At 35.6% G+C, this 24,737-nt stretch overlaps 2 protein-coding genes across 2 annotated transcripts in view; both read right to left on the minus strand.

The window, feature by feature from the left end:
* Window positions 1-654: 654 nt before the first annotated feature.
* Window positions 655-18,902, minus strand: LOC149798504 (uncharacterized). The gene is made up of 11 exons (XM_089957315.1): window positions 18,603-18,902; window positions 17,899-18,216; window positions 16,702-17,025; window positions 15,504-15,848; window positions 14,784-14,972; window positions 14,361-14,390; window positions 10,454-10,759; window positions 9,497-9,823; window positions 8,254-8,565; window positions 1,991-2,335; window positions 655-1,255 (listed from the first exon to the last, which is right to left on the minus strand). Exons 1-11 carry the CDS (start codon window positions 18,859-18,861, stop codon window positions 1,059-1,061), a joined length of 2,952 nt encoding a protein of 983 aa, XP_089813441.1. The 5' UTR covers window positions 18,862-18,902; the 3' UTR covers window positions 655-1,058.
* A 2,393-nt stretch (window positions 18,903-21,295) lies between these two features.
* LOC149798505 (uncharacterized) overlaps window positions 21,296-24,737 on the minus strand; it is a 66,472-nt gene continuing 63,030 nt past the window's right edge. Inside the window, exons 7-10 of the mRNA XM_089957102.1 lie at window positions 23,995-24,300; window positions 23,066-23,416; window positions 21,809-21,968; window positions 21,296-21,401 (exon numbers count right to left, since the gene is read on the minus strand). Of these exons, the coding sequence (XP_089813228.1) occupies window positions 21,296-21,401; window positions 21,809-21,968; window positions 23,066-23,416; window positions 23,995-24,300 (923 nt within the window). The remainder of the gene's footprint in view (window positions 21,402-21,808; window positions 21,969-23,065; window positions 23,417-23,994; window positions 24,301-24,737) is intronic.

Genomic DNA, 24,737 nt, shown 5'->3' on the forward strand with positions numbered 1-24,737 from the left:
ATAGATCTTGCTGAAAGTGTTCTACTAATTCCTGGGAGTAGTGATGCGACAAATGTGTACAATGTAAATTTATTTTTAAGCTTCATGATAGACAAATAAAAAAAGAAAGTAGCATATTTAATTCAAAATGTCAACATATATAGTATATTATTTTTGAGGAGTCTCTCTCGTGAATTAGCACATAGTTTAACAATTCCATGCGGAACTGACGATTTGGTAAAAATACACTTACCGCTCTTGCAATTCTAAATGTACGTACATATTACGTGTATTGCCTGCAACTGTAAGGCAGTGAGTGTTAGACTTCGCCCATAAGCCAAGGAGGATACAGCTTGTATGGTAAATATTAGTTTGTCTGAATTTGTATGTGTGCATGTGTTTGATCTTTTCTTTGATAATATCACGTAATGTCGACAGCTGAGTCTAAAATCATTTATTGTGTTTTTAAAATCGGTGGTTATTATTTCACCATATATTTCATTCAGTTAATAATTTTAGTATCAAATCAATATTAAAATACATATGTTCAAATAAACTGGCAACATGTTAATACAAGGTAAAATCATATTTCTATTAAAAAGTGTATTGTATATTTTCCCAAGTGTAATATTCACTTGTGTATCAAAGGGAAGAATAAACATACTGGCAATCAGGACAATTCTATATATTTATATACAGTCATAAGAAAAAAGTAACAAACTGAATTATATAACACAATGCAATAACTTTTATCCAGTGCAAAGAAGGGAAATAAGTACAATGATAATGTTGCACGTTGCATTGCGCTCTAGACCCAAGCAAGCACTGACTTGCTGAACGATACACAGGCTTTTAGCTGAAAGCAGACACAATCAGACTGCTTCACAATGCATAAACCTTTAACCTCAAAATAAAAAGAACCAGATCGTTGCACACTATATAACAATATTTAATATTTTCCTGGTTAATGAGAAAACTAGCTCCTCTTTAAACTGATATACATATATTTCTTAAAAAAACAAATAAATTTTGCGTCAATAAAAACACATATGCTATCAACCCAATATCAGAGAAAGGTATTAGAATTTCACGATTTGTGTGCAATTCACATTGTAACACCAATCACAATTCTCAGAAACTGAGTTAAAACACAGTGATCCGCAGTTAACGACTTGTGGCCTCAGGACTGTTCCCGCACCAGCGCATGTAACAAAGTAACTGCAGACATAAGGATGACTGTATTTTCCGTCTGGAACTTTTCCAGTGCAGAAATCAGCTTGAAAAGAGAGCAAATGTATATCATCAGTTTCAGCATGAAAGTGTTTTATAAACGGGAATTAGTAGACTGATCAAATTTTTAGAATATAATTTACATTACAGGATGGAGTGACCAGATAGCTTAATGTTCAAGTTCGATCCATTAATTAGAATCATAACGCATAAACTATTTCTCAGTTAGTCATTAATGTTAAATCTGAATAGAATTGCACGAAACAGGAATGTGCATAACGGTTATTAGATTAATTCGAGGGCTAGTTCATTAAAAGCATTCGGGATCGTTGATATTTAAGTGATAAAGAAGCTTACATTTGTTCATGGGATTTGTCTGCCAATCAGGAATTTATAAACCCCAAAGGCAGTCTCCGTGGTCTATTTCCGATAATACCTTGATTGTCAAAAGTTCGTAAAAGACTAGGTTAAAGTTATTAGGATATCTAAGTAATAAAAGTCTACTCAAACTCATAAATATTTTAATATGTGCATGCAAGAACAAAACACTTGTATCAGGAAGGTAGGATTTCAATCTGCATTTTTGTTGAATTAAATTCCGAAATGATAAAATAAATCTGTGTGGTAGGACTTGATATACAACATAACTGAAGCAAATTTTGATGCAGCTAGAGCATTTCAGTGCATGTTACTGGATGAACAGTTTTAGATTCATTTATATTCGGAAAACAAATTATAAGAATGGAGCTACAAATCTTAGTCAAATGGAGATATTTATTACCTCTAATCAATAATATCACTTTCTCTTCTGACGTCAGTGAAGATGACGACACTGGAGCAGAGTCATTACTCTTAGCTAAGCATCTCACCCGTGTGTTATTCCATTCATTTGTTATGATGTTGTTTCTAAATTTAAGAGTGTAGACTGCACTGCAATTATCAGAGTTCACTTTTAGGTCAGTTATTACATCAGTAAAGTTATACTCTGCAAACGTTCCTGTTAAATTTGTCTCTGCAACAATATAGCCAGCTGGATAACCAACTTCTCCGAAGCAAGTTATATACAGATGTTGTTGACCAGCAATAAACTCGGATGGAAGTGTAATACTTGGGACATCTGGACTACCTGAAGACAGGAAGAAAATAATGATGAACACTTTGTAACGTAGTGCTTTGATAAAGACTAAGATTTGCACTAGGAATATTTCGAAATGAAAAGACACTGTATACATTTTCAAGAGTTTAAGTTCGGAGACCAAAGACCTATTAAACAGTTCAAGGAGACATTTTTCAGCATTTCAAAAATGAACACAAGCATTAATGAAGTTTTGTTGTACCTTTATCAAGCTATCCAGAAACTATGATTCATTCTGACCCATTTCTAATCTCTGCAGCGTCTTATCAGGCAAAAGTAGGCCAACAGGGCTTGTTAGTGGGACTATTTTGAACGCGTGAGCAGGATTGTTGCCGCTCGTGGTTTTCTGTAGTCCTTTTCTCCCCTGGCTAACACTTTCAAACATAATCATTTTCGCAGTCCCAACTGCGGTTTACGGGAATATTTAGGCTCGCACGCACAGAACAGTTATAGACAAAATCTATCATTGTCATCGTTTAAGTCTCGTGCGTGCTGGTGCGGTTATATTTAAGTAATTCAAAGAATAAGAACAATAAAACATGAACTAATATCGCGTACTTATATACGATTAAGTTAAAATCTTTAGAGAAAATATCAAAAAGAGCACAAAAAACAACTCATGATCGAAATAGTGAACAGAATCACGGGTGAGTTATATATAAAACAAAAGATGTGATGTAAATGATTATATCGAAAATGTATTCTGAACCTCGACGCGTTAATTTGAACTACTTACGGGACCTCATTCATGAGGTGATATAACGTGTTCGCGACACCGTGGATTATGTCGGGTACCAATGTGCTTGTCCATCTCGGCCAATTCAGCCGCAGATAAATTCAGTGCTGACTCACGACTGCTTGTCTGCCGCAATGATCTTGTTCACCTGCGTGACTGTTAGTGGCAGTTTGTGCGTGTGTGACAGTTTGAACGGCATGCATTTGTACGCATCCGTAGTGGATCTCGATTTTGCAAGTTGCTTTTGCGAGACCGTGACCGACATGTTTTGTATGAAATGTCTTTTTATCTACATGCCAAAGCGATTTTAACAGACAGGTAGTGTGTGCCTTAGCGCGCCACTTGAATGTTAATATCGAACGTGCCAATGCTTCACTGACCCATCGAGCAATATTGCCTGATAATATCACGATGACATCGACAACAGCAATCGGCAGTGTGCCTATGAAATTTCGATGGACTGCCTAATTAAACCCATACGCTCGAGGAAAAAGTAATAAATCTGGTAATTTTTCCTAAAATTTCTTTCAGAAATCCACAGTCATGTGAAGATATTTTGACTTATCCACCATGAACGACATTAGTCTATGGTATGCTCGTAAGGATGCTTCCGATCGAAATCATCGACGACTTCTTTGGAAGATTTTTGAAGCCTGTTCAGTCGCAATGACACCTCGGATACGTTAATGTGCCCCAAAGCAGTCGGTCTTTGTATCTGACTATACATCCGTCGTGTGTCGTGAAATGCTATGCATACATGTCGAGGTGTTACATCTCTTTGTTGGGCACTGATCTACCTAGTTAAGAGATCAGCCGGAGTGCCCAGAACTGGTCGGTTATCGTTGACAGCCACGACTGGGTAGACTGTCAACTCTCTAACACCAGTTACACTTTTATTTATTTATCTTGTGCAGTGCATTCCCAGCCAATTAACCACACCATCATTAGCAAAGTGGGCAGCTGTTCACAATCTGTTAACTTGTCCGTAGGGCTCCACAGCTACAAGACGAGTCAGTGGCCTGGCTTCATCGTACAAGGTTGACTGAACAATGCCGCTGTCCTGTACGTAAAGGCTTCAGCATGATGTACAGATGTTGTCGATGATTTGAAGACAGGAAGGCAGACATATGCCTTAGCTACGAGGAAGTGTTTTACAACATGTGAGATGTGGAGGAGGAATGTTGCTCAATAACCGGCAGCCATGGTAAAGGTATAGGTCGTAGTGTTCGAGAGATTATGTGCATTGAGCTGGACGTCAATTCATTTTGGTAAGGAACGTTCGAGCCACAACAGGAGCGCGATCCTCTGCTATCGAATAATAGAAGGCCAGTGATGATGTCTTGAGTGTCTGAGCTTTAGCGCACCAGGTTGAGCCAACCTTTTTTGAGTATGTTATTTCGATTGATCTGTTAAAAGTCACACCAAGGTTGTTGGTGTTGGATGTGTTTAATAGGCTGTCCACGGAGGTGGAGAATGCAATACTCACGGTTCGTATTTGCATTGTTAAGGTGAAAGAAGCTGGAGACTGTCTTTGTTGTGCTCGGCTTTAGGCATTGATATAATCATTGAACAGACTTGACAAAAGAACAAACCCTGTGGTAGTCCATTAATCCGACGTCTTAACTATCCAGCGAGGCAATACTCTGAAATTGTCAACAACAACCATGCATGCCAGACCGTGTCATATGGCGCTGTTACATAAAGAAAAAACTCCAGTTTTAATGTTCCTCTGAATATCGTTTTCAACAAATTCGATCGTAACTGCTGAGACAATGTCTGAAGGCCGCCTGCTCAACAGTTTTGATATTATCAATGTCCGGACAGACCTATTTTTAGAGAATCAGGCGCTCCAGTACCTTAAAACAGACTGGAGCGATATTTTCCGATAGCTCGCCGCCTTATGGGGAATTTTTTGCCAGGCTTCGGGATTGTAATAATCTTTGCCTGACTCCACAATGTCGGCATGCACTTTTCCCTAACACCTCCGGGTGTTTAAAGAACGGAGCCATACATCTGCCTGTTGGCCAAGATGCTTTGAGAACTCAGGCAGGATATTGTGATATCCTTCTTCTTTGCCTGATTTGATGTTGCAGAGCACCTTTTCAAATAAATGCCTCTGTCTTTTGTTGATCTAGTTCATCCGACTTACGATGACCTTATTGTCACCATTCAGCTAGTACTTGACGACGGTATGTTTGTCCAGGATGCTTTTGCCATTTGCATAAAATGGCTAGCAACATCATCCGAATTGACACCAGGGTGGTTTTGAACTGGTGGTTGCTGTGCGGTGCCAAGTCGGAGAATCAAGCACAAGAATTTCTTGCTGGAGTGCGTGAATTTGAATCACCCAGTAATTTGCTACCATCGAGTGTGTCTGACAGTGTCCATGGATTCAGGAAGGTGATCTGCTATGTCTGGGTCTCCAGATGCTTCATATTCCTTGTGAAGAGCCTTACACTCTTCATCCAAACAGGGTGTATAGACTGGACGACGGCCACGAGGAGGTTATTGTTAATTGCCCACTTTACCAAGTATTTTCGATCTTCATCGGGTTGCGAGTAGTCCCATTCAGGGCGATGACTATATGAGTGGCCGATATAGACGACTGGGTGTTCGAGATTTAGAAGCATATTGTTGTTCAGTGGGAGCTGGGTGGTTTGTAGAAATGAGCGATCCTGTATGTTCCATCCTTGATCTCGTCGCAAAGTCAGGTGGAGGAAACTGTAGAGGCATAAGTAATGTCATCACGTGCATATATTGCACGACTGAATTTGAAGTGTAGCGTTGATTAGATGATGATAAGTCTCCAATGGTGTATCCTTCTGCTACCTGGTCTGCTATCTGAGTCTTCTGCAGACAGATTATATCAACGTTATGACGTTGGGCTATAGTACTGATGATGGTTCGTTTGGCTATTGAGAAATCCTCGACGTTAAGTTGTAAACCTCGTAGGGCCGGTCCAATGGCTTGAAAGTCAAATGACATTGGCAGGTCAATGGCTAATCTTGGCTGTGGCACGTAACCGAAATTCATTGCTGAATTCGGGTTGCAAGTTGGATCCTTTGTTACAAGGCCTCGAACGAAGACTTTGGTGAATACTGACGGCGACCGCGAAGTGAACGCGGATATATTCTCCCCATCAATGACATTAATCGTTGTTCTCACGCGAGTGACAATGTGAACGTGGGTATCCACAACAACAGATTAGTCAGTTCAACTCGTCCATGCATTCCCGTGGTCGGTCTGAAATTGTGCACCAGCGTACCAAATTGATTAAGCGTCGTTGCCAAGACGTGTCAATGCAGTAGCGAGTTTATGTCCCAAAATAACTTCTCACACACTGCTGTACCTTTTCCGTTGAATCACGCTTGAACCTTGACCTTAGGGGTAAAATTATGATCAACGTGAAATCCGTGTTGGCGTTGGTGAAAGTGGCAATAGCATAATCAGCAGCATTTCTAGGACCCACACGGCGATACATATGATCTGTGGTTTCTTAGGCAACAAGTCATTGGTGTGCTTTTACTGCAATCTGTTTTGTTATAATTTCTCACTGCCGTATTTATCATCAATTCAAATTCATTTTCTGCTGCGTCTGCGAGTTATTCTTTGAGCTCCTCACTTTAAACTTGCGCAGACTTAATGGCATAACCGGCGTCCTGAACCTCTCGTTCAGCATTTTTTTGCGGCTACTGGGGCCACGTGGATTTGTGCTGGTAGCTCCTGTTTGGTTATTCTGATTACTCAAATGTAGGTTCAAATCCCGTGGTACGATCATCGCGTGTGGATTAGTGTGAATGTAGTTGATGCTAGACTTTTGTGTGCGTGAATAGTTGTGTGTATCCAAGTTTCTCGTGGGCTAATCGGTATGTAGGACTGACGCACCATGGTGACTAGCTATTTACCTGTGAAATCGCACAATCAGTGAAATATCTGGTTGAGACGATCCTCATCGCGTTCATGGATCAGAGAGGGATATCGTGAATAATCCGTGCGAGTCGATCCTGCGTGTGTGAAGAAGATCATAATCGGTTGTGATCCATGTCGCTAGATGACTATGCCGCATAGATGTTTCTTAACCCGTGTGTGTCCTTGGCGCTGGAGAAGATCGTCATATTTGCGTTGTTGATCATAACCTTCAGAATCTGGACTGCATGAGGTGAATGACATCAGGGATTTCTGCATTTTGCATAATCAAATGCGTGAATGGTTGCTTTCTTGTGCAGCATAAATATCACCGCAGACTACTTGGTTGTTCATATTTGTTTTATGATTGTAGGAAAAATCTTGTGTGACAGTCCGCAGCAAACGTCGTAGCATCGCCTATCGTCCGCGGATAAATACAGTTTGTCTCACTTTAGTTTTAGTAATTGAAAGTATGCGTTAACAAACGACGAGATGAGGAAACTCTGAAGTTCGAAACGGTGTCGAGGTATCAGACTCATTCAAGCGTAACCACGTTTTCTGCAGTTTGATCAGGTGGAGAATTTCTTTGAGCAATATTGGCTTGCGCTGGCAATTAAAATAATTCAGTAACACCTTTGAGGCTCGCTTTCGGAAGATTGAATGGTATGAGTGAACCCATACACGACTCCACTGTCAATAAATATTCTCAAAGGTGATGGTTAGACATCCAATTTGACAGAAAATATATAAAAAAATATATCATCATATGTTATCGAGCATATTCTATAATATATTCATATAAGATAAATGACAGGTAATTTCATACTAGCGATATTTTCGAACTATCATAACTATTTATTGTATCATATCATAGAAATGTTGAGAGTCTGAATTCAAAAAATCTTGTATAAATTTTAAGGCTTGTATGTTGCTTTCTTCTGAATATAAGGAACTTTCTTTATGGATTATCAAGTCCGAAGGACATTTCATACAAAATGTTTTCTTAGTAAATACTGGATGAGGAAATAAAACTCAACTGACCCAGCTATAGCAACCAATTGCATGTGTCTGTGAAGATGGTTGATAATGGCAATATATAAGAAGGCAAATGGCGGCAAAATATACTCATTATGGACCACTGATCTGTAAGATATTTTTGCATTCTCTTATTTCTCTCAAACGAAAAGGTATTACTTTATTGGCTGTCCATTCCACCTGAAACCCCATATCTCTGTAAGCGCATATAATCATTCACATCAATACTTACGCACAACACTGATATGACCACGTGATGTGTTGCAGTAGTAATCGCCTTCATCCTTACAGGTAAGATTATCAAAATCCACATAAATGGTAGCAGATGTTGCACTGATACTACTAGTGCTGTTTATTCGTATGCCGTTGAAATTGCTTGTCGTGGATCCATTGAGCGCTATGGAAGCAACTTCTTCTCGAATAGCAAAGGCAGTGTGACGTTCAATTTTGACACTCCTAATATTTGTCATATTTCTGGCCAGGCACGTTAATCTGTGCGGTGATCCAATGTAACCAGACGATATCGGTGGGGCAAAGTACATATCTGTTGAGGGTAACATAATGGAAGAAATGTAACAAACATAATAGTGTATTTTTATCTTATGGTGAATATCGTAAGTATCTGAATGTATATTCGGTGTTGAAAAGCTGAACATATTTTTCTCATTGAACACGTTAGACACATGGATATTAAATTCTAAAAATGTTTAACTTTGGTAAGAAACATTTTAGATTTTTCAAACAATAATTCATAGCAAAAACCTTCTATTATCAGGTCAAATTTAGCTTGCTCGTCAAATGCAATTTCATGGCTCAATATCTAATTGAATTCAGGCGTTATCGAGTTTCATGAAACTCCATTTAGAGTTTCTCGGTATATTATCCATGTATTGACCAAATGATTAAAAAATAAATAAAAACAAATAAAAGGGCAAACACGAAAAATATTTTCTCCAGCAAGCGTTTTCAGTCTGCAAACTGTATACAATCATTGCATGTTATGTCATACATATTGAGACAAATCAAGAAACCACATTTGAAATTGTGTGTGTATGTTGTTATAGTTTTCGCTTGATAGGAGAGCATAAATTGGACACATATTTTGATTTTTTGGTTTGTCCATATTTGTTATTACCCTAAAGAAGGGTAAATTGGTTTTGTAGAAAACTTTGTTCAAGGAAGATGAATAAAATCCTATTGATCCCTTCATTTAACGAATATATGAGAGATTTAATTTTAACTGTTATAAAATTAATCTTAAAGAAATAACCTACATTCGAGGTCTTGGTATTTTAATCTTTCCTTATCGTTACTTTGTTCACTACTATGTACCGAAGCATTTTTGTGCATGTGTCTACAATAATTTTCAGTATTAATTGTACAATGTAAAAAAGTTTCAAATGTATGAACAAAAACGAATTAAATGTACATTTTGGTCGTACCGCTCCGACAACCTTAGTTTATCTTTTACTAACCTGGTTCTTTTAAAGCAATTGCTATTGTATCCGAATATATTTCAGTTGAACTGATTCCTTGCGTTGTTATGAGACATCGAATACTACCACCATTCCAATTATCTTCAGGGTATAGTTGAACTGTCCAATTCCCGATGACACTGCAGTCGCTTATTAATATAATGGGAGAACCTTGTACACTGTATTTTTCAAATTCGCCACCCGTTAACATTAATTGCCAAGACATCGAAGCATTAGGAATTCCCAGTTGACCGATACAGGTAAAAACTGCCTCCTGACCTTTGTAAATATTGAGTGGTGCTGTGATGTTTGGTTTCTCGGGATTCACTGAAAGATGACGGCATGAAATGAGCCACACAGAAGGATTACTTACATAAACCGAACGTATCACTGAATTATTTATGTATCTCTGAATTTATCAATTTGTCTCTCTGGAGATTGCATTGCATCATCATGATAAGCAGATCTCTTGTCACGAATTATGTATAAAGCAATATATTCATATTTTATTATGTTGAACTTTTAACATTGTTAGATCCTAATCAATTGAATGAAAGTAGTTGTAGGTACCTATGCGTTTCAATCTATATTACTTTTACACCTAACTCAATATTGCAGTGAGAAGTGACGTAAGTGGAGTGAGTTGAAGTTTATTTACCTATCTACCAGCCGGATTGCAAGTAGTAAAATGAGCAAAATGAAATATGTAGAAAATCATAGTTATGATTTAATATTTCTACTCAGATATAAATATGTTATATGCTAAAATAAAAAATGTTATAGGAAAGATTACTTGCTTCTCGCTTTAGGTATTCTTTTCATTTTCTTTAAAATAGGAATCAACATGTACCAAATATGTTAATATTATACAGTCAGTTGATTTACTTTGCGAAGCTATAGAATGAGCAAAGTAAGGTTATCATCCGTACATTTATAATTAACCTCTAATAAACTTACCTCTAACCTTTAATGTTGCCACACTTGATGCATTTCCTTGATAAATGCTGATGTTGTATCCTCCAGTTTGGTTACATAATACATTCTCAAATGTAATTGTCAAGTTTCCAGCGTTGCCTTCCACAGCAAGGTTAAGACGAGCATTGGCGAGAAATGTTGAACTACGATTACCATGAATGATTTCTCTGAACAGTACCGTAGAGTCTAAGTCGATATTCAAGTCAAAATCAGATCCGCAAAGTATCATTTGGCAATTAATTGCGACTGCACTGTTGATAAGGGCCTCTGCTCCCAAACAACGTATAACTGTAATGAAAAACAATCAAGCAAAGCTTCACATTATTTTCCCTCAATGTTACGACTATACGGTCTTAAACTATGAAAGAGAAATAGCACAAACAGCAAGTGTATTAAAATACAACAAATAATTTCATTCTCATAGTTACAAAAAAGATTATGTGGAGCTTACATGCTTGTGAAATAAATACAGATGCTCCTGAATGTTTTATCACAGGTCCAAAAGCATAGACTGTTCCATTAAGAATTCAAATCTTGAATGTGCTGATGTACCGACAGCCACGAAAATGCTGATGTCCTGACTGTCAAGATGTATCACAATGGTATAATCTAAAATATCTTTGGATCACCAAAATAGTATTTTAGTCCAACAACTGAATTAGCTCTCTGTATCTTATATGAATAAGTTAAATAAATAAGTCCTCTCAAAATTAAATAAGAACATAATTAAAAGGGATTCTACAAAGACTGATATTATTATGGGAATGGATAATGTTCTTTTCTTCAGAACCTTATATTAAAATCTAACACATAATAAGACTACTAGGTTATAGGTCATGTTCCCATCAGATTCATACACAAGTTCAGGTCTGCTTACTTGCTTTTAGCGAACAATCTAACAAACAACACGTAGGCTATTTACTTTCCAATGGAACGTCCGACGTCCGGAACTCAGATCCAGGTAAACATAATTTTAAAAATGACATCAGTCAGGTGGGCACTAACTCCTTCACACATTTACAGGCAAATTTCAACAATATAAATTAAATATACATGACACTCAGTTACCCACAATTATTGATATATTTCAACTCTAAATGTGAAATCCATTGATGTATTTAATGAGAAATCAAATATCAATAATATTTTCCAAAGACATTTGTCGTTATCACAAATGTCTTGCAACGCCTTACTGTGCATGGTATTATAAAGATAAGTCAGTATTTACATGGGAGAGCTTATTTGATATTCGGACATGCCAAATGATGACAAATGCGAAACACTGCAGGCGACTCATTGCATGCAATATAATGAAGAAACATTCATTGAAATTACTCAACTTGTCGTGGCGTTGTTTAAAGTTAAGAGAGAAAGGGATACAAGATTCGTTCCTATGTCTCATAATGTAAGTAAATATCATTGAAGGAAACTCAACATTTGTTAGCAATTATATTTTTCTCATTACGCAAAGGGTGACATGCTAGTTTTGCAATTCTAGCTGAGATTATATTCAACATATTCAACAATACACGTTCTCCTTTGTGAGTCTTTCTACTATTCAGATTGTGGAACTTCAGAACTACAGAACAACGTTAACTTCTAGAGACAATATAATCCAATATTTAGATTGCTGATTCTGCATACATTCTCAGATAGTTCTCCCAGAAATAATAAAAATATTTGCTCCAAAACGGAAACCGTGACCAAATATACCTCTTTTCAGTCGTGATCCGTCTCTGTTGAAGAATAATTTAAGCTTTTTGATCTTAAAGAAATTTGTTGCCAACTGCCAAGACGTGGGAAAACACTTTTCCGTAAATATCAACAGATTATTATTTATAACAACCAGGATGTAGAGACGGACCCGAACATTAATAACAACAAAGTAACGATAACAATACGATTACTATTACAACTGCGTGTGTGTGTGTGTGTGTGTGATTTGGATTTTTAACCTAGCTTTAACAATTTTTCAGTCATATTGCTACGATTTTTGCAGTGTGCCAGTTTATGGTGATGCCTAGCACTGGGGCATCATGCCGCAGACATGTAGTATGATGTCCCGCCTAATCACATTATCCTGACACCAGGCCGACCAATGCTGAGCGCCAAGTGAGGCAGCTGTTAGTACCGTTTTTGTAAGTCTTTGATATGACTCGGCCGGGGATCGAACCCACGACCTCCCGCTTCCGAGGCGGACGCTCTAACCACTAGGCCACCGGAGCGGTTATTACAGCTGCTACTATAATACTACTACTAATACTACTACTACTAAATGACCATTATTATCACCATCATCCACTATTACATATAACGGAAGAAAACGTTTTATCAAAAACGCCATTTGATGATGCCTATGAAAATTTTATATTTTAGTTTTTAATAATAGTTTGCTTCTTTTTCGCACAAAAATGAAAAACATAGCATTTAAATAGCACACAGAGCTGGACGACAATTGTCTAAGCATTGTTTGCAGATCTCTTTGTAATGAGAACCCACTGAAAATATGTTAGTTACGTTTTTATAACACAAAAAATGTGGAAGTTCCCGCCGAATAGGATCTCTGTAATTTAAGTTAGCCGAAGAAAGTCCATGTATTTTAATCTTGATTAAATTCATAACACTTTACATAGTGATATGACATGATGTCCAGTATTGCAACAGAATATTCAATCATTTACAACTGTAATTGTACATTTATTTTTCATACCTAACGCTGGAAGAAGCCACTTAAAATGTTAAAATGGCTTAGTTGTGGAGACATCCATGTTAAGGCAAACATGAAATTCACTCAGTCTGACGTAGTTCTTGATGAAGGGCAGATTGCAATAAACTTTCAGTTGTTGACGCCAAGATGACCAGTTATGGAGTTATGCTTGAACTGAGAATTAGAGAAATGGTTGATATGTGTGGTACTAATGGAAGAAAAGACATTTATCGGTGTTCGCTGGACCAAAATGAAGATTGTTCCAAACTCGGCGGAATTTCTCCATATACCATTATTTCGGCCGTCATAGTTGAATCGAGTCATAAGGATTTGAAAACAGAAAGTGGACTCTTAATACAAACAGCCAATTATACTGATTTTTCTCTTCTCCAAAGTTGTCAATATTTAAACAATTCAACTTCGCGATTTGTTGCAAGGTTAGTTAATAATCTCGATAGCGTTAGTTAACGAATGGATTAACTGATTATCTGTTTTACAATGCGGCAATGGGAATCATTGCGAGATTATTTTTCTTCACCATTTCCAGCAAAATAAGACCTGATAAACAATGTTTGCCATTTTATTGAAGATTTAGACGTAGACGGGCTTGACCTATATTTGGAAGCTTTATGTTTAATGTATATTAATCGACCAAAGTTTAAACTTTCATCACCAAAAGGACATGACTTGGGCATTATGAAACACTGAAAGAAACCAAAGTGAATACAATATTATATCCAGCTGCGACCACAATGACATATATTTAGATTAATGGTACGATTTTCTATAATTTCACCGGAATGAGCATTGTTTGTTTTTCAAGTAGAACTTAACCAATTCAATATAAAATTTAGGTCGAAAATGTAAATTACGTAGTGCCGGTCGTCTGTTAACAAAATACGAGATCTGGTATCATATAACTGACAAGTGCGTCAAATGTCAGGACAATGTATCAGGCCAGAGAAACAGTTCAACTTTGGGTTTTCTTTACATATTTAGCTATTTCATACACTATCAATATATTTGTTCTTATATTATGTGTGTTTGATCAATAGCAAAACCTATTATTTGATCTTAATATATTATAGTCTTTTTCATGCAGTTAGGGTTATATCAACCTACGACTTAGTAGACATAATGATGTATCAGCGGAAGTTTAATCTCAGCGTCTGCTATACTTACATGGGCATGTTGCCTGAGTCGTCGTTGTTGCTGAGGAAAAAGAATAATAATAATTCAGAATTGCACATAAGAGTTTGATAATAATAAATTTGCAATAAGAGATTTTGTAATTTATTTTTGTACGTATAGGAAAAGAGCATCAAAATTTAGGGAATCATAAAAATAACCAATGCAACATGCCTTTATTGTAAGCAAGGAAAATATCACATGCCCGAAAGTTTCTGCTATCAGCCAATCTTTTTTTTGTGGGAAGTAAGCCAAATATACTTTAGAATCACATTTTAACGTTTCTATGCAGTTGCTTTCATACGCTCAGCTGATGATTAACCATGGATTTACCAGATCTGATATTGTCAAATACTTTTGATTTTGTGATAATTATGTTATCGATGAGTGTCTTTGGAAATTACAGCTTCTACTTACGAACAATTGTAGTAGTTGTTCGCTCCGGCTCACATCGTTTCATATCAGTGTAATAGCATTCTCCATTTGTACATCCACCGTCTTTCACAAATGTTCGATTCCAAGAGCAATATATGTACTTCCCGCAATCATAGAATGGATATGGGTACGGTAGAATCAAACCCTCCTTCGCACCATAACACGTATTGCCTGCACAACATAAAAATAGGATGCAATTTTCAATAACAAACAATAGTACAAATTATACCAGACAAGAAGTTCGTGATTTTCATACAATAGCATAGTTTATCACAATGCATCCATTTACAGTAGCATAAATGAACACGTTTCATAACTTTCATAAAGAACGATCATTTTTATACAAGGTCATCTGCAAGAATAAATAAGCAAGTAACCGGTTTTTATTGGCGTTGAATAAATTGTGCACATATAATACTATTTTGATAAGTTTATGCCATGCATCCCCATGATACGTTTAAGAAAGTTTTTGATAGCCCGGAAATAAAGTTAGAGGACTCCGCACCAAAAGGCAGCAGGGAAACATACTAAGAGACATAATGATAGCATGCTACAGCTTAAGGAAAGAAGAATGTACGTTCAGGGCAGAAGGAGATTTCTCAATATTCAGTTGTACACAAAAACTGGTACAAAGACATAAACGTCTAAATGCATGCTAAATCTAATACAAAAACAGTGCGAATGCGATTATAATGAATATACCTGGTACGAGGAGAAGGACTTTATCATCAAATGGTGCCGATTCATTAGACAACGTATTATTATTTGTTGCAACACATCGCACAGTCGAATTATGTAGGTCGGATGTAAATATATTGAGGTAAAACTCAAATCTATCCATTCTCCCACACTCAGTTACATTGCCCGTGATCATCTTGGAAGAAAAAGGTTGGGCCTCCTTAAAGTTTCCGTCCTTGTTGAATAGAACATTAAGATTTCCTCCGGGATAACCCATGTTTCCCTCACAGACGAAGGGGTCGTTGCCTTGATTATATCCATCACTTACTACGTCCACTGGCAGTTTTAACTTAGGTTTATCGGGCTTTCCTGTATCAAGTAATAAATACCCTTTTAGACTCCTATGTGAAAATTCAAAGACTGCAATCTTGAAATATACTCTTCTCGTAAAAATGATACCAACTTCAGACTTGTAGTAGCATTAATAGTAGTAGTAGTATAAGAAATAGTAGCATTACTTATGTCTGTCTTTGCCATTAAATATATACGATAATGCAAGCATTATATATAATTGATTATGGTTACATAATCAATTGTGTTAGAAATTTCGAAATTCTGAACATCGTGAAAACTGAAGGTAATATGAATGATATTTGTTTGCAATTTCGCACTAATATTTAAACCTTCTCTTTCTCTGTATTCTGACATGCATTATTCAGTCAGGAACTCGCAAAAATGTGACAGAGCATGCAGCTGACAGATATGCTTCTAATACTTCTAATCTGACAAAGATACCAAATTATGAAATTTCGGATATTACTCAAATATTTAATGGTATAGATTGTTGAAGAAAAAAATCGTACCATATGTTTTAGAGATTTCTTCATTTAACAAATTTAGTTTTATCTGCACTTCAAAAGGCTGGCCCGTTATGATCTATATAATTATTGCTTATTTTCTCAATGTGCCAGTAACTTCTCGTTGGTCGGTGGTTCTATCCATGGTTTTCCCGAGTTCTTCCTCCACCGGTTATACTGGTCGCCATGTATAGCCTATAGTGTGTTGAAAAATGGCGTTCGACCAGATAACATCAACATCAAAGTCGTTATTCTCTCAATGCAAGAATATCGATGCAATGCAAGAATATCGATATTAGTGAATACAATAATAATCGTTCTTAATAATCTACACACTCCCTATGTCTTATGAAATGTCTACTTACTCCATATTTCTAATGTCGTGGTTGCTGTCCTGTTTCCGGTTTTACAGTAGTACGTTCCACCATCATGACACTGGAGCGAGTCGATACTGACGTGAACTAACATATCGTTTACCGATACATTAGTTGTACTTATCTGTATGCCTGTAATATTACTTCTGGTTGAGTTGCCAACTGTTATGTTGGACAAGGTCTTCTCTCCCAAGATTGCTGAGTTTGATCTCGAAATGATGACGTTGTCGCCGTTGAAAACTCCATTGACTATGCAAGTCATCTGCACCGTACCATTGATGAGCCCAGTGAATTTAGTGGACGAAAACCTAACACCTATTGAAAGTGACTTCAATATAAATTATACTCAAAATATTGAAAATGTGTGGACCTGGTAACATACATCTTCAGTGATAACAACATTAAGTTGTACGCGTAAGCATATATTATAGTTTTGTATGAAGAATTATTAAATCAACTTTGCTTAAAGTGGTTCATAAATAAAGCCAAAGTACGTGATTTAAACCTCGTCCAAATGAATTCAAATTGCACCTAAATATATTAATCTTTGTAATTTGCTTTTATCTAAGAATGACGATCATGCATACTTTTAAAGGGTCTCAGAATCTATTTTTGAGTGTGGAAAACATCAATATTTGTATTCGGCTTCAACCCCACCAGCATCAAACACATAACCTTCAGCGAAGGTTGCTACCAGAAAAGGTATTATCCCTATTCAAATATATACTGAAACAAGCAGTCTCTGAATGACTTGATTCAGAGCAAATAGAGAAGTCTGCATCAATGCAGATCATTTAATTGAATTTGTTTTTATTTTCTTTCTTCTAGAAGATGGATTGCAAATAAAGCATGCCAGAGTGAAGGCAATTCTGATCATTGGATGATACGAATGGAGGCGGATGTATAAAGAAGACTGATTGTTTTGTTACTGGATGCGTACGCTACATTATTTCGCTCTCAACACCTTGGCAATGTGACGACTTACATCGGTTAAAGTCGTTCAGATTTTAGGATGAACCTAATACAGAACCAATGTATGGACATTGAAGAGAAATATATATTGTGTTTTTATTGTGATAAACATATTTTCTGAAGCAGAGTAACATGTACATTTCGTACTACAGTCTGACACTATACGAACAAAACGTCTTAGGATTTAAATAGGTTGAAAGTTAAAAAAGACGATACCAGTATATGTTATGTTGATTTCATGTACATCTGATTCCAGTCTTGATGAGCTGTTGTAGCCAATAACGCACCGAATTTGAGCACCATCCCACATGTCCTCGACAAGAAAATTCATCACCAGAGTGCCCATATTACTGCAGTTCTGGCTATTTCTTGTTAACGTTGTTTTATCATACTTTGAAAAGTTTCTGCCATTGAACATTACTTCGATGTACATATTCTGCTGTGGCACTCCCTGTTCTCCAGTACAGGATATGGTAGTTTCTGTGTAAGCCACGATCGACTGTGGCAACTGGAGTGTAGGTATCTTGGGAGGAACTGAAATATATTGAATATTTTTCTTCCGACAAAAGATCAGTCGCAGGCTTATTTATGCTAACAATGATTAACGTAAAGGAAATATATCCTTTATTGAAAATGGGGTTTTCATAAAGAGGAAAAAATATTTTTATTGTTTAAGAGGAAATGAGATGATTTTCCTGCCAGAAATGTTATTAGTGGTGAACATATTTCAGATTAAAGTAAACTTTGGTTAAAGTATCATTACGTATGACAATTGCGTTATGCAAGTTCTAAGATTTACCACGGCATGTGTATGCCGTACATTTGTTATAAATTGTTCTGTAAAAGTATTAATTATTCTGCCATATATATGTAGCAACATGCTATATATAATAAAGAAGTATAAGTCAAACTTATATTACCCTTCAGTCTTAAAGTTGAGCGATCTATGAAGCTTCCTCTATCCAGGTCAATTATGTACTCCCCGGTGTGGTTGCAATTTGTCTTGTTCAATGTAAGGGTCACCAAGGCTGCACCATGTGAAACCGAAATTTGTATGTCTTTGTTGTCTGACTTCAGAGAAATATTACCCGAAATATTGACATTGCTGAATAAAATCTCTTCAGTATGTTTTATTGAGAGAGAGAATGAGTTGTTGCAGAAAATTATTTCACAGCTCATCGACGCGCTGTCTCCTATGTTGACTTCCGTATCTCTGCAGTACAGGACTAAAATTGAAAAAGTGCGTTTCTTCTTGAATCATTTATAGAAGAAAGCAAATATCTGCTCTAAATCAACCAAACCAGGTAAAGCAAGCTCCTCATGTTCACACACACACACACACACACACACACACTTATATATATATATATACATATATATATATATATATATATATATATATATATATATATATATATATATATATATATATATATATATATATACAAGGATATAATGATTCGGTTCCATTAACCTCGATTGATCATTGCCAAATAACAGAAAGAAAAAAATTAACTGAACAAAATCAACTGAAGAAAGAAACGTATAATTTTTCAAAACACAATCTAAAATGCTAAGATATACCGTTTATGATACAAGGCCCTAATCCACATAGGACTAATAAGCTTCCTGATAGGAAATGTTTGCATGCGATCATGAATTGAGGTTTTCTTTCTTTTTCTTTGAAATAAAAATGTTGGAGAAGAATATAAACAGCCATATTGGTTGTTCTTCGTATTATGCAAGAAAAAAAAAATTAAACATAAAAATAATGACATTATATACTTACATGGACACTTAGCTGAAACAGAAATAATAATAATAATAATAATAATAATAATAATAATAAACACGACTTTTAAATCACTGCGTTAAGGTTTTACTATATCTAATTAATTTTTTTAATCATGAAACATTCAATAAAAAATAGTGGCAAGGGCAGAAAAACTAGGTAAGCTTTTCTTTTTAAACGTTGGAAGATTCCACTAATTACCAAGCAGCTCTATGGTTTGCTCTAGTAGTTCAACTTATCAATGCACACGTGATATTGGATACAGGACTTCCACAGGTAACGAACCTTCGAGGTGGCGGTCATATTTCGACGTAATGCATGTACGCACAGAATATAAACCTGCTTGTATCCAAAAATAATCACTAAGATCACTAGCATTGACAGGTACACATCTCATGTAATTTGAAAACTCATTTGCCCGCTTTTACATTAGCTGATTTTTCAAACAGAGAGGTATGTATATTTACATGGGAAAACACAGTTGCCGGCATTGCAGAGCAGACCCTAACCTTCGTTTCACAATCCGTCTTCTTTTCCATTATGATTGTTGATTGCATTGGAAGCCGAAACCAAAGTGCATGCTCGTACGGAAAGACCCCTTTGACAATGTGGGCAACAGTTGTAGACATCAAAAAGAAATTACCAAAATGGTACTCTTATATTTCATACAAATAACTAACTAAATAAAAAATAAATGTCTGTCATTAAGAACAAATAAAAATATCATTTTTATTGAATTTGTGACAGGGGTAAGTTGCAGCACATGTTACAGATTTAAGTAGTTAAATTCATTGAGGATGGTAGTATATAATACTAGTAACAAGGATCTACTTATATATACCATCTGTTTCCTAACATATTTCTAACCTTCATCATATGAAAAGTTCTTTAGCCGAATGTATACGCTGATGCTTCACCCTCTCCATACTAACATAAAGAGGCACAAAACACAATTTCAAGAAGTAAAAAGCATGATAATACGTGAGACGAAATTAAATCGGTTTATTAGGGTTTTTGGTACGTTTAAATATATCAATATATACAAAATATAGCCATTTTCGTTCTTATAATGATTTCCAGCAAGAATTCTATTGGTCAAATTTGGTTGATTTTCTTGCTTTTGTAGGATTTATTCGTATCAGTTTCTTTGATTTTGAATTTAATAACAAAGCAATAAGGAAATACATGTTTAGTGCACGTTTCGGTACTTGCTATGATATTCAACTGTTGTCAGTCCTGAAAAAGGTATCGGTAGAGCTCTAAAGCGCTTGAGGACTTTCCTTGATTTACTTTTTATGGTTATTACCTCTGTGTGAGTATCTATCTATCTATCTATCTATCTAATTAGTTATCAAACCAGTATAATAATAGTATACCCAATTGTAATTGTACTTATTTCACTTTAATGTTTTACGCATAATCAATCAGTATCGATCGACTGGATTTATCGCTTGCGTTTGTGCATGATGTAGCCTACAAGAATAATTTATCTATGCCTTGTTTTCTACCAGAGGAATCCAGAATGTGTATTTAGAGGAAAGTTAATGACTGGGGTGCCATGCTAGGGAATATTCTATTCACGAATGCCTGTAGTCATGACTATGTGCCCTTATTCGTGAGGTGTTTGGGGTTGGTACGTGTAAGCAGGAATACGAATGCCCCAAATCTAGAACGCAGTTTCAAGTCTCTTTAAGGATGAACTGTAATTATATATATATATATATATATATATATATATATATATATATATATATATATATATATGCTAGTTAATTGCTATTTGAAACATTTAAATAGACACGCATACATTTTATGCAAATTCTATTTTGAAACCATTAATACTTTGTCAAATGGCTGTTGTGCAAACATCTGATCTCTGAAATATTTATTAGATGCCCTTGAGAGTAAAACCTTGTCTTGGTGGCAGCTAGAGGATATAGTAACCAAGATTGCTTAAAATAAATTATTAACTAGCTTGCCTTCTCATTTGACCGCGGTGTTGCAAGGACATTACAAAATTACGTACTAAAATGAATTCATTACTTTCTTTTGACACTTTGAATTTTATTGTATATTGCGTTGATGACTTATGATAAAATCAGATATGTATCTCAAATAAAATTCAGAGTTACACTTTCAAATTTCCTTCTAAAATGTATATTAAATTGTACAAGTATATGAACAACAAATGAATAGTTATCATTAAAATGTGTACATATTTTTAAAAGTATCGACATACATTGTTTTCTTGCGATCTTATATTTGTTAATATACTATTTCCTCACGCGCTATTGTGTGGACAAACAGGTAATACAAAATAGGGAAAATTTAAACCACTCACCTGCTCGGCACATTCCAATATTGTCATAAAAACATTGTCCTTGCTGACATTTTCCTAGCACAGGTACACCGGACTTGCACGTGAGAAACAATTCACAAGCACTGTAAGGATGTGTAATATTTGAACCATCTGCGACACCAGAGCATATATCAGCTGCAATAGTGAGGGAAGAAATTCAGTGATTTTTCTTACACACTTCTTTGAGGTCAGGAATATCTACAATATAGACTATAAGATAAATACATACGCAAGTTTAATCAACATATTTATATTTTACCATGTTAAAGATATAGTTTATGAAGTTATTTCTAATAAATTATTATTGAGATTCTGAGGGAAAAGACTGTTGTATCACACAAGATCCTCGTCTGTTTAGACAATGCATCGTTGCCACTAGGCTACGGGTTGGTTGGTAGCTTCACGACAATTTTGTTTTGTAATTTTGTTTTAGATTTGACCGACTTAGTGTGCTTAGAATGTACCAGTTGCATACAACGTTTATTTATATTTATTCTATTTGATTAACGTCTGAAATACCTCACCTACAATTAAAGGTTATGTAACGAACTAATTTATTCAGGATGTGTGCATAATCCTTTAATGCTGAAGTATACATAATAATCTCTAATATCTCTTCAGGATATATGAGACCTGTATCACATGTCTGACTTCATCAGGGTTTATTTATGTACGGTTGATTTCAAAGTCTTAAAGAATGTCATAATCACGTAACTGCACACAGCCTAAAAGACTTAAATATCTATTGCCTTCAAAATGCTGATCATAAAAAGGAAACTGTTAAAAAGATTGACATTGCGCTTACTTATAAACGTGACTATACCAGAGGACAAATCTTATTTGAATATTTCTTTTAAAGTATGAGTCCATTTAGGTACTGTTAGAAATATATTCCAAATTATGAAATGGTATGTGTACACCACAGATTCATTCTTTTGTACAATGGTCGATGAATCATTCCATTCAGTTTTGTCTGTATGAAAAACGCCACGAGAGAACCTAATGCAAATTCTATTATTTTAAAGTACGTAATCATCATTACTATATCTAGCCAGATTTATCCGTTTCATCACAGTGCAAAAAACCAAATTTACTTTCTCTATTCCCTTCTATCAGAATTATAGAGAACTATAATAGTTTGATGACTGTAAGCATTACATTTATTGTAAATGTATGATTTTTCAAATGTTCCAAACAGTACATCGGATATCTGACTGTACACTACAGATTACCTGGAAGTAGCTGTATAGTTTTCTCGTCTGAAGCCAGGAGAATGTCATTTTCTACATTCATCAAATTGTTCATAACCACACAACGTATTTTTGCGTTGTCCCAATCTTGAGTAAATTTTCCGTTTATGTAAAATTTAAATATTTGCTTCTGGACACAATCTACGGTAATATTCTGTCGACTCTCGTCATAGCCTTCATAATGAGAATAGGTCCCATTTCTATTCACTTCTGCTATTAGAACTTCTCCTGGAGTTTCTACTTCCGCTTCGCATACAAAAGGAAACATGACGCTGTGGTATTGATCTCTAATCATAATGTCTGGAACCTGTAATGTTGGTTTATCCTGTTCTCCTGGCATGAAGAAAAAATATTAGTTATCATTTTTTTAAAATTAAGATATGATATTTTAAATCTGCAAACATTTTCAAATAAAATGGTAAAAATGAAGTTTATATTCCTAATATATTTTTATCCTTGTATGTGTACTAAATATAAACGCCATGATCTGAGCAAATAGCTATGACGATGTACATGTTAAGTTGCTACCTTTGTCTTTCAGCAGTGCATAAACGTTATTTATTTTCTAGCTGACTCGTGACATCAGGAATTACATGGATGTTTACCCTTGTCTGTTTATTCAGTCTTCATTTATACAAATCTTTGGTATGTTAATACATATTCTTCTCATAATTATATATCAAAAGATTTGTAAGATCATCTTGTGTCTAAATCAACTAAATATGTTATTTAACATGATTTCTATTTTCAAAAATATTTATGGTCGATCTGTTATTTCGAACAGCATTGAGCACACCTATTTTTTATGCAAATTATAATTTGCTGCATTTGGAGTTAAGAATTTTTCAAATTAGATTGGAAGGGGGGACACATCAAGAAAGCGGTGTGTTCATGATTTAATAAATACTTACGTTTCACAGTTGCAGAATCAGAAACCGAGCCACGTTTACAGTAGTACGTCCCTTCGTCATCACAGGTCATGTTCAGAATGAATATGAATACATAAACGTTGCTTTCCACAAAGGTTTTATTGACAGCAAAGCCCGTATGAATGCTCCCAGTTTCATTATTTACCAAACTGATGACATTATCTTCCAACTGACTGAATTTCGATACGCGGCTGATGTTCAGGTTGCCATTCCAACTGGTGACCATGCACGTGAGTTGCAAAGGTGTACCAAGTATGGACGTATAATTACCTTTGCTAAAAGCGATAACTGAAATGATATAATATTAACAATCAAATCCGATTTAGATTTATACGATATTTATAATTGAGTGAATGAATGACTGGGTGAGTGAATGTGCGTTTGTATTACAGCGTTATAATTTACATAAAGTTAAAATAATAAAATCTCATACGGTAATCGGTCGGCACAAACACACACACACACACACACAGACAGCAGCAGCAGAGGAGGCGAAAAAACCACTTGCCGAAAGGTCCATTTTTAAAAATTAAGGCTTCCTACGAAAACGAAAAATAACGGGGATGAAGATATCACTGCTGGAAGGTTTATTTTTGAACACTAAAGCTTCCTACGAAAACGAAAAGAACAAGGTCAATAAGGTCAAACTGTGATTTGTTTGCCCATCTGGACACTTGTTTGAGGTCGATCCTCCTCTGCTGCTATAATTAGATCATTATTTATAT

This window comes from Sinohyriopsis cumingii, chromosome 5 (assembly GCF_028554795.1).
Source record: "Sinohyriopsis cumingii isolate HCF-2022 chromosome 5, ASM2855479v2, whole genome shotgun sequence".
Taxonomy (NCBI): Eukaryota; Metazoa; Mollusca; class Bivalvia; order Unionida; family Unionidae; genus Sinohyriopsis; species Sinohyriopsis cumingii.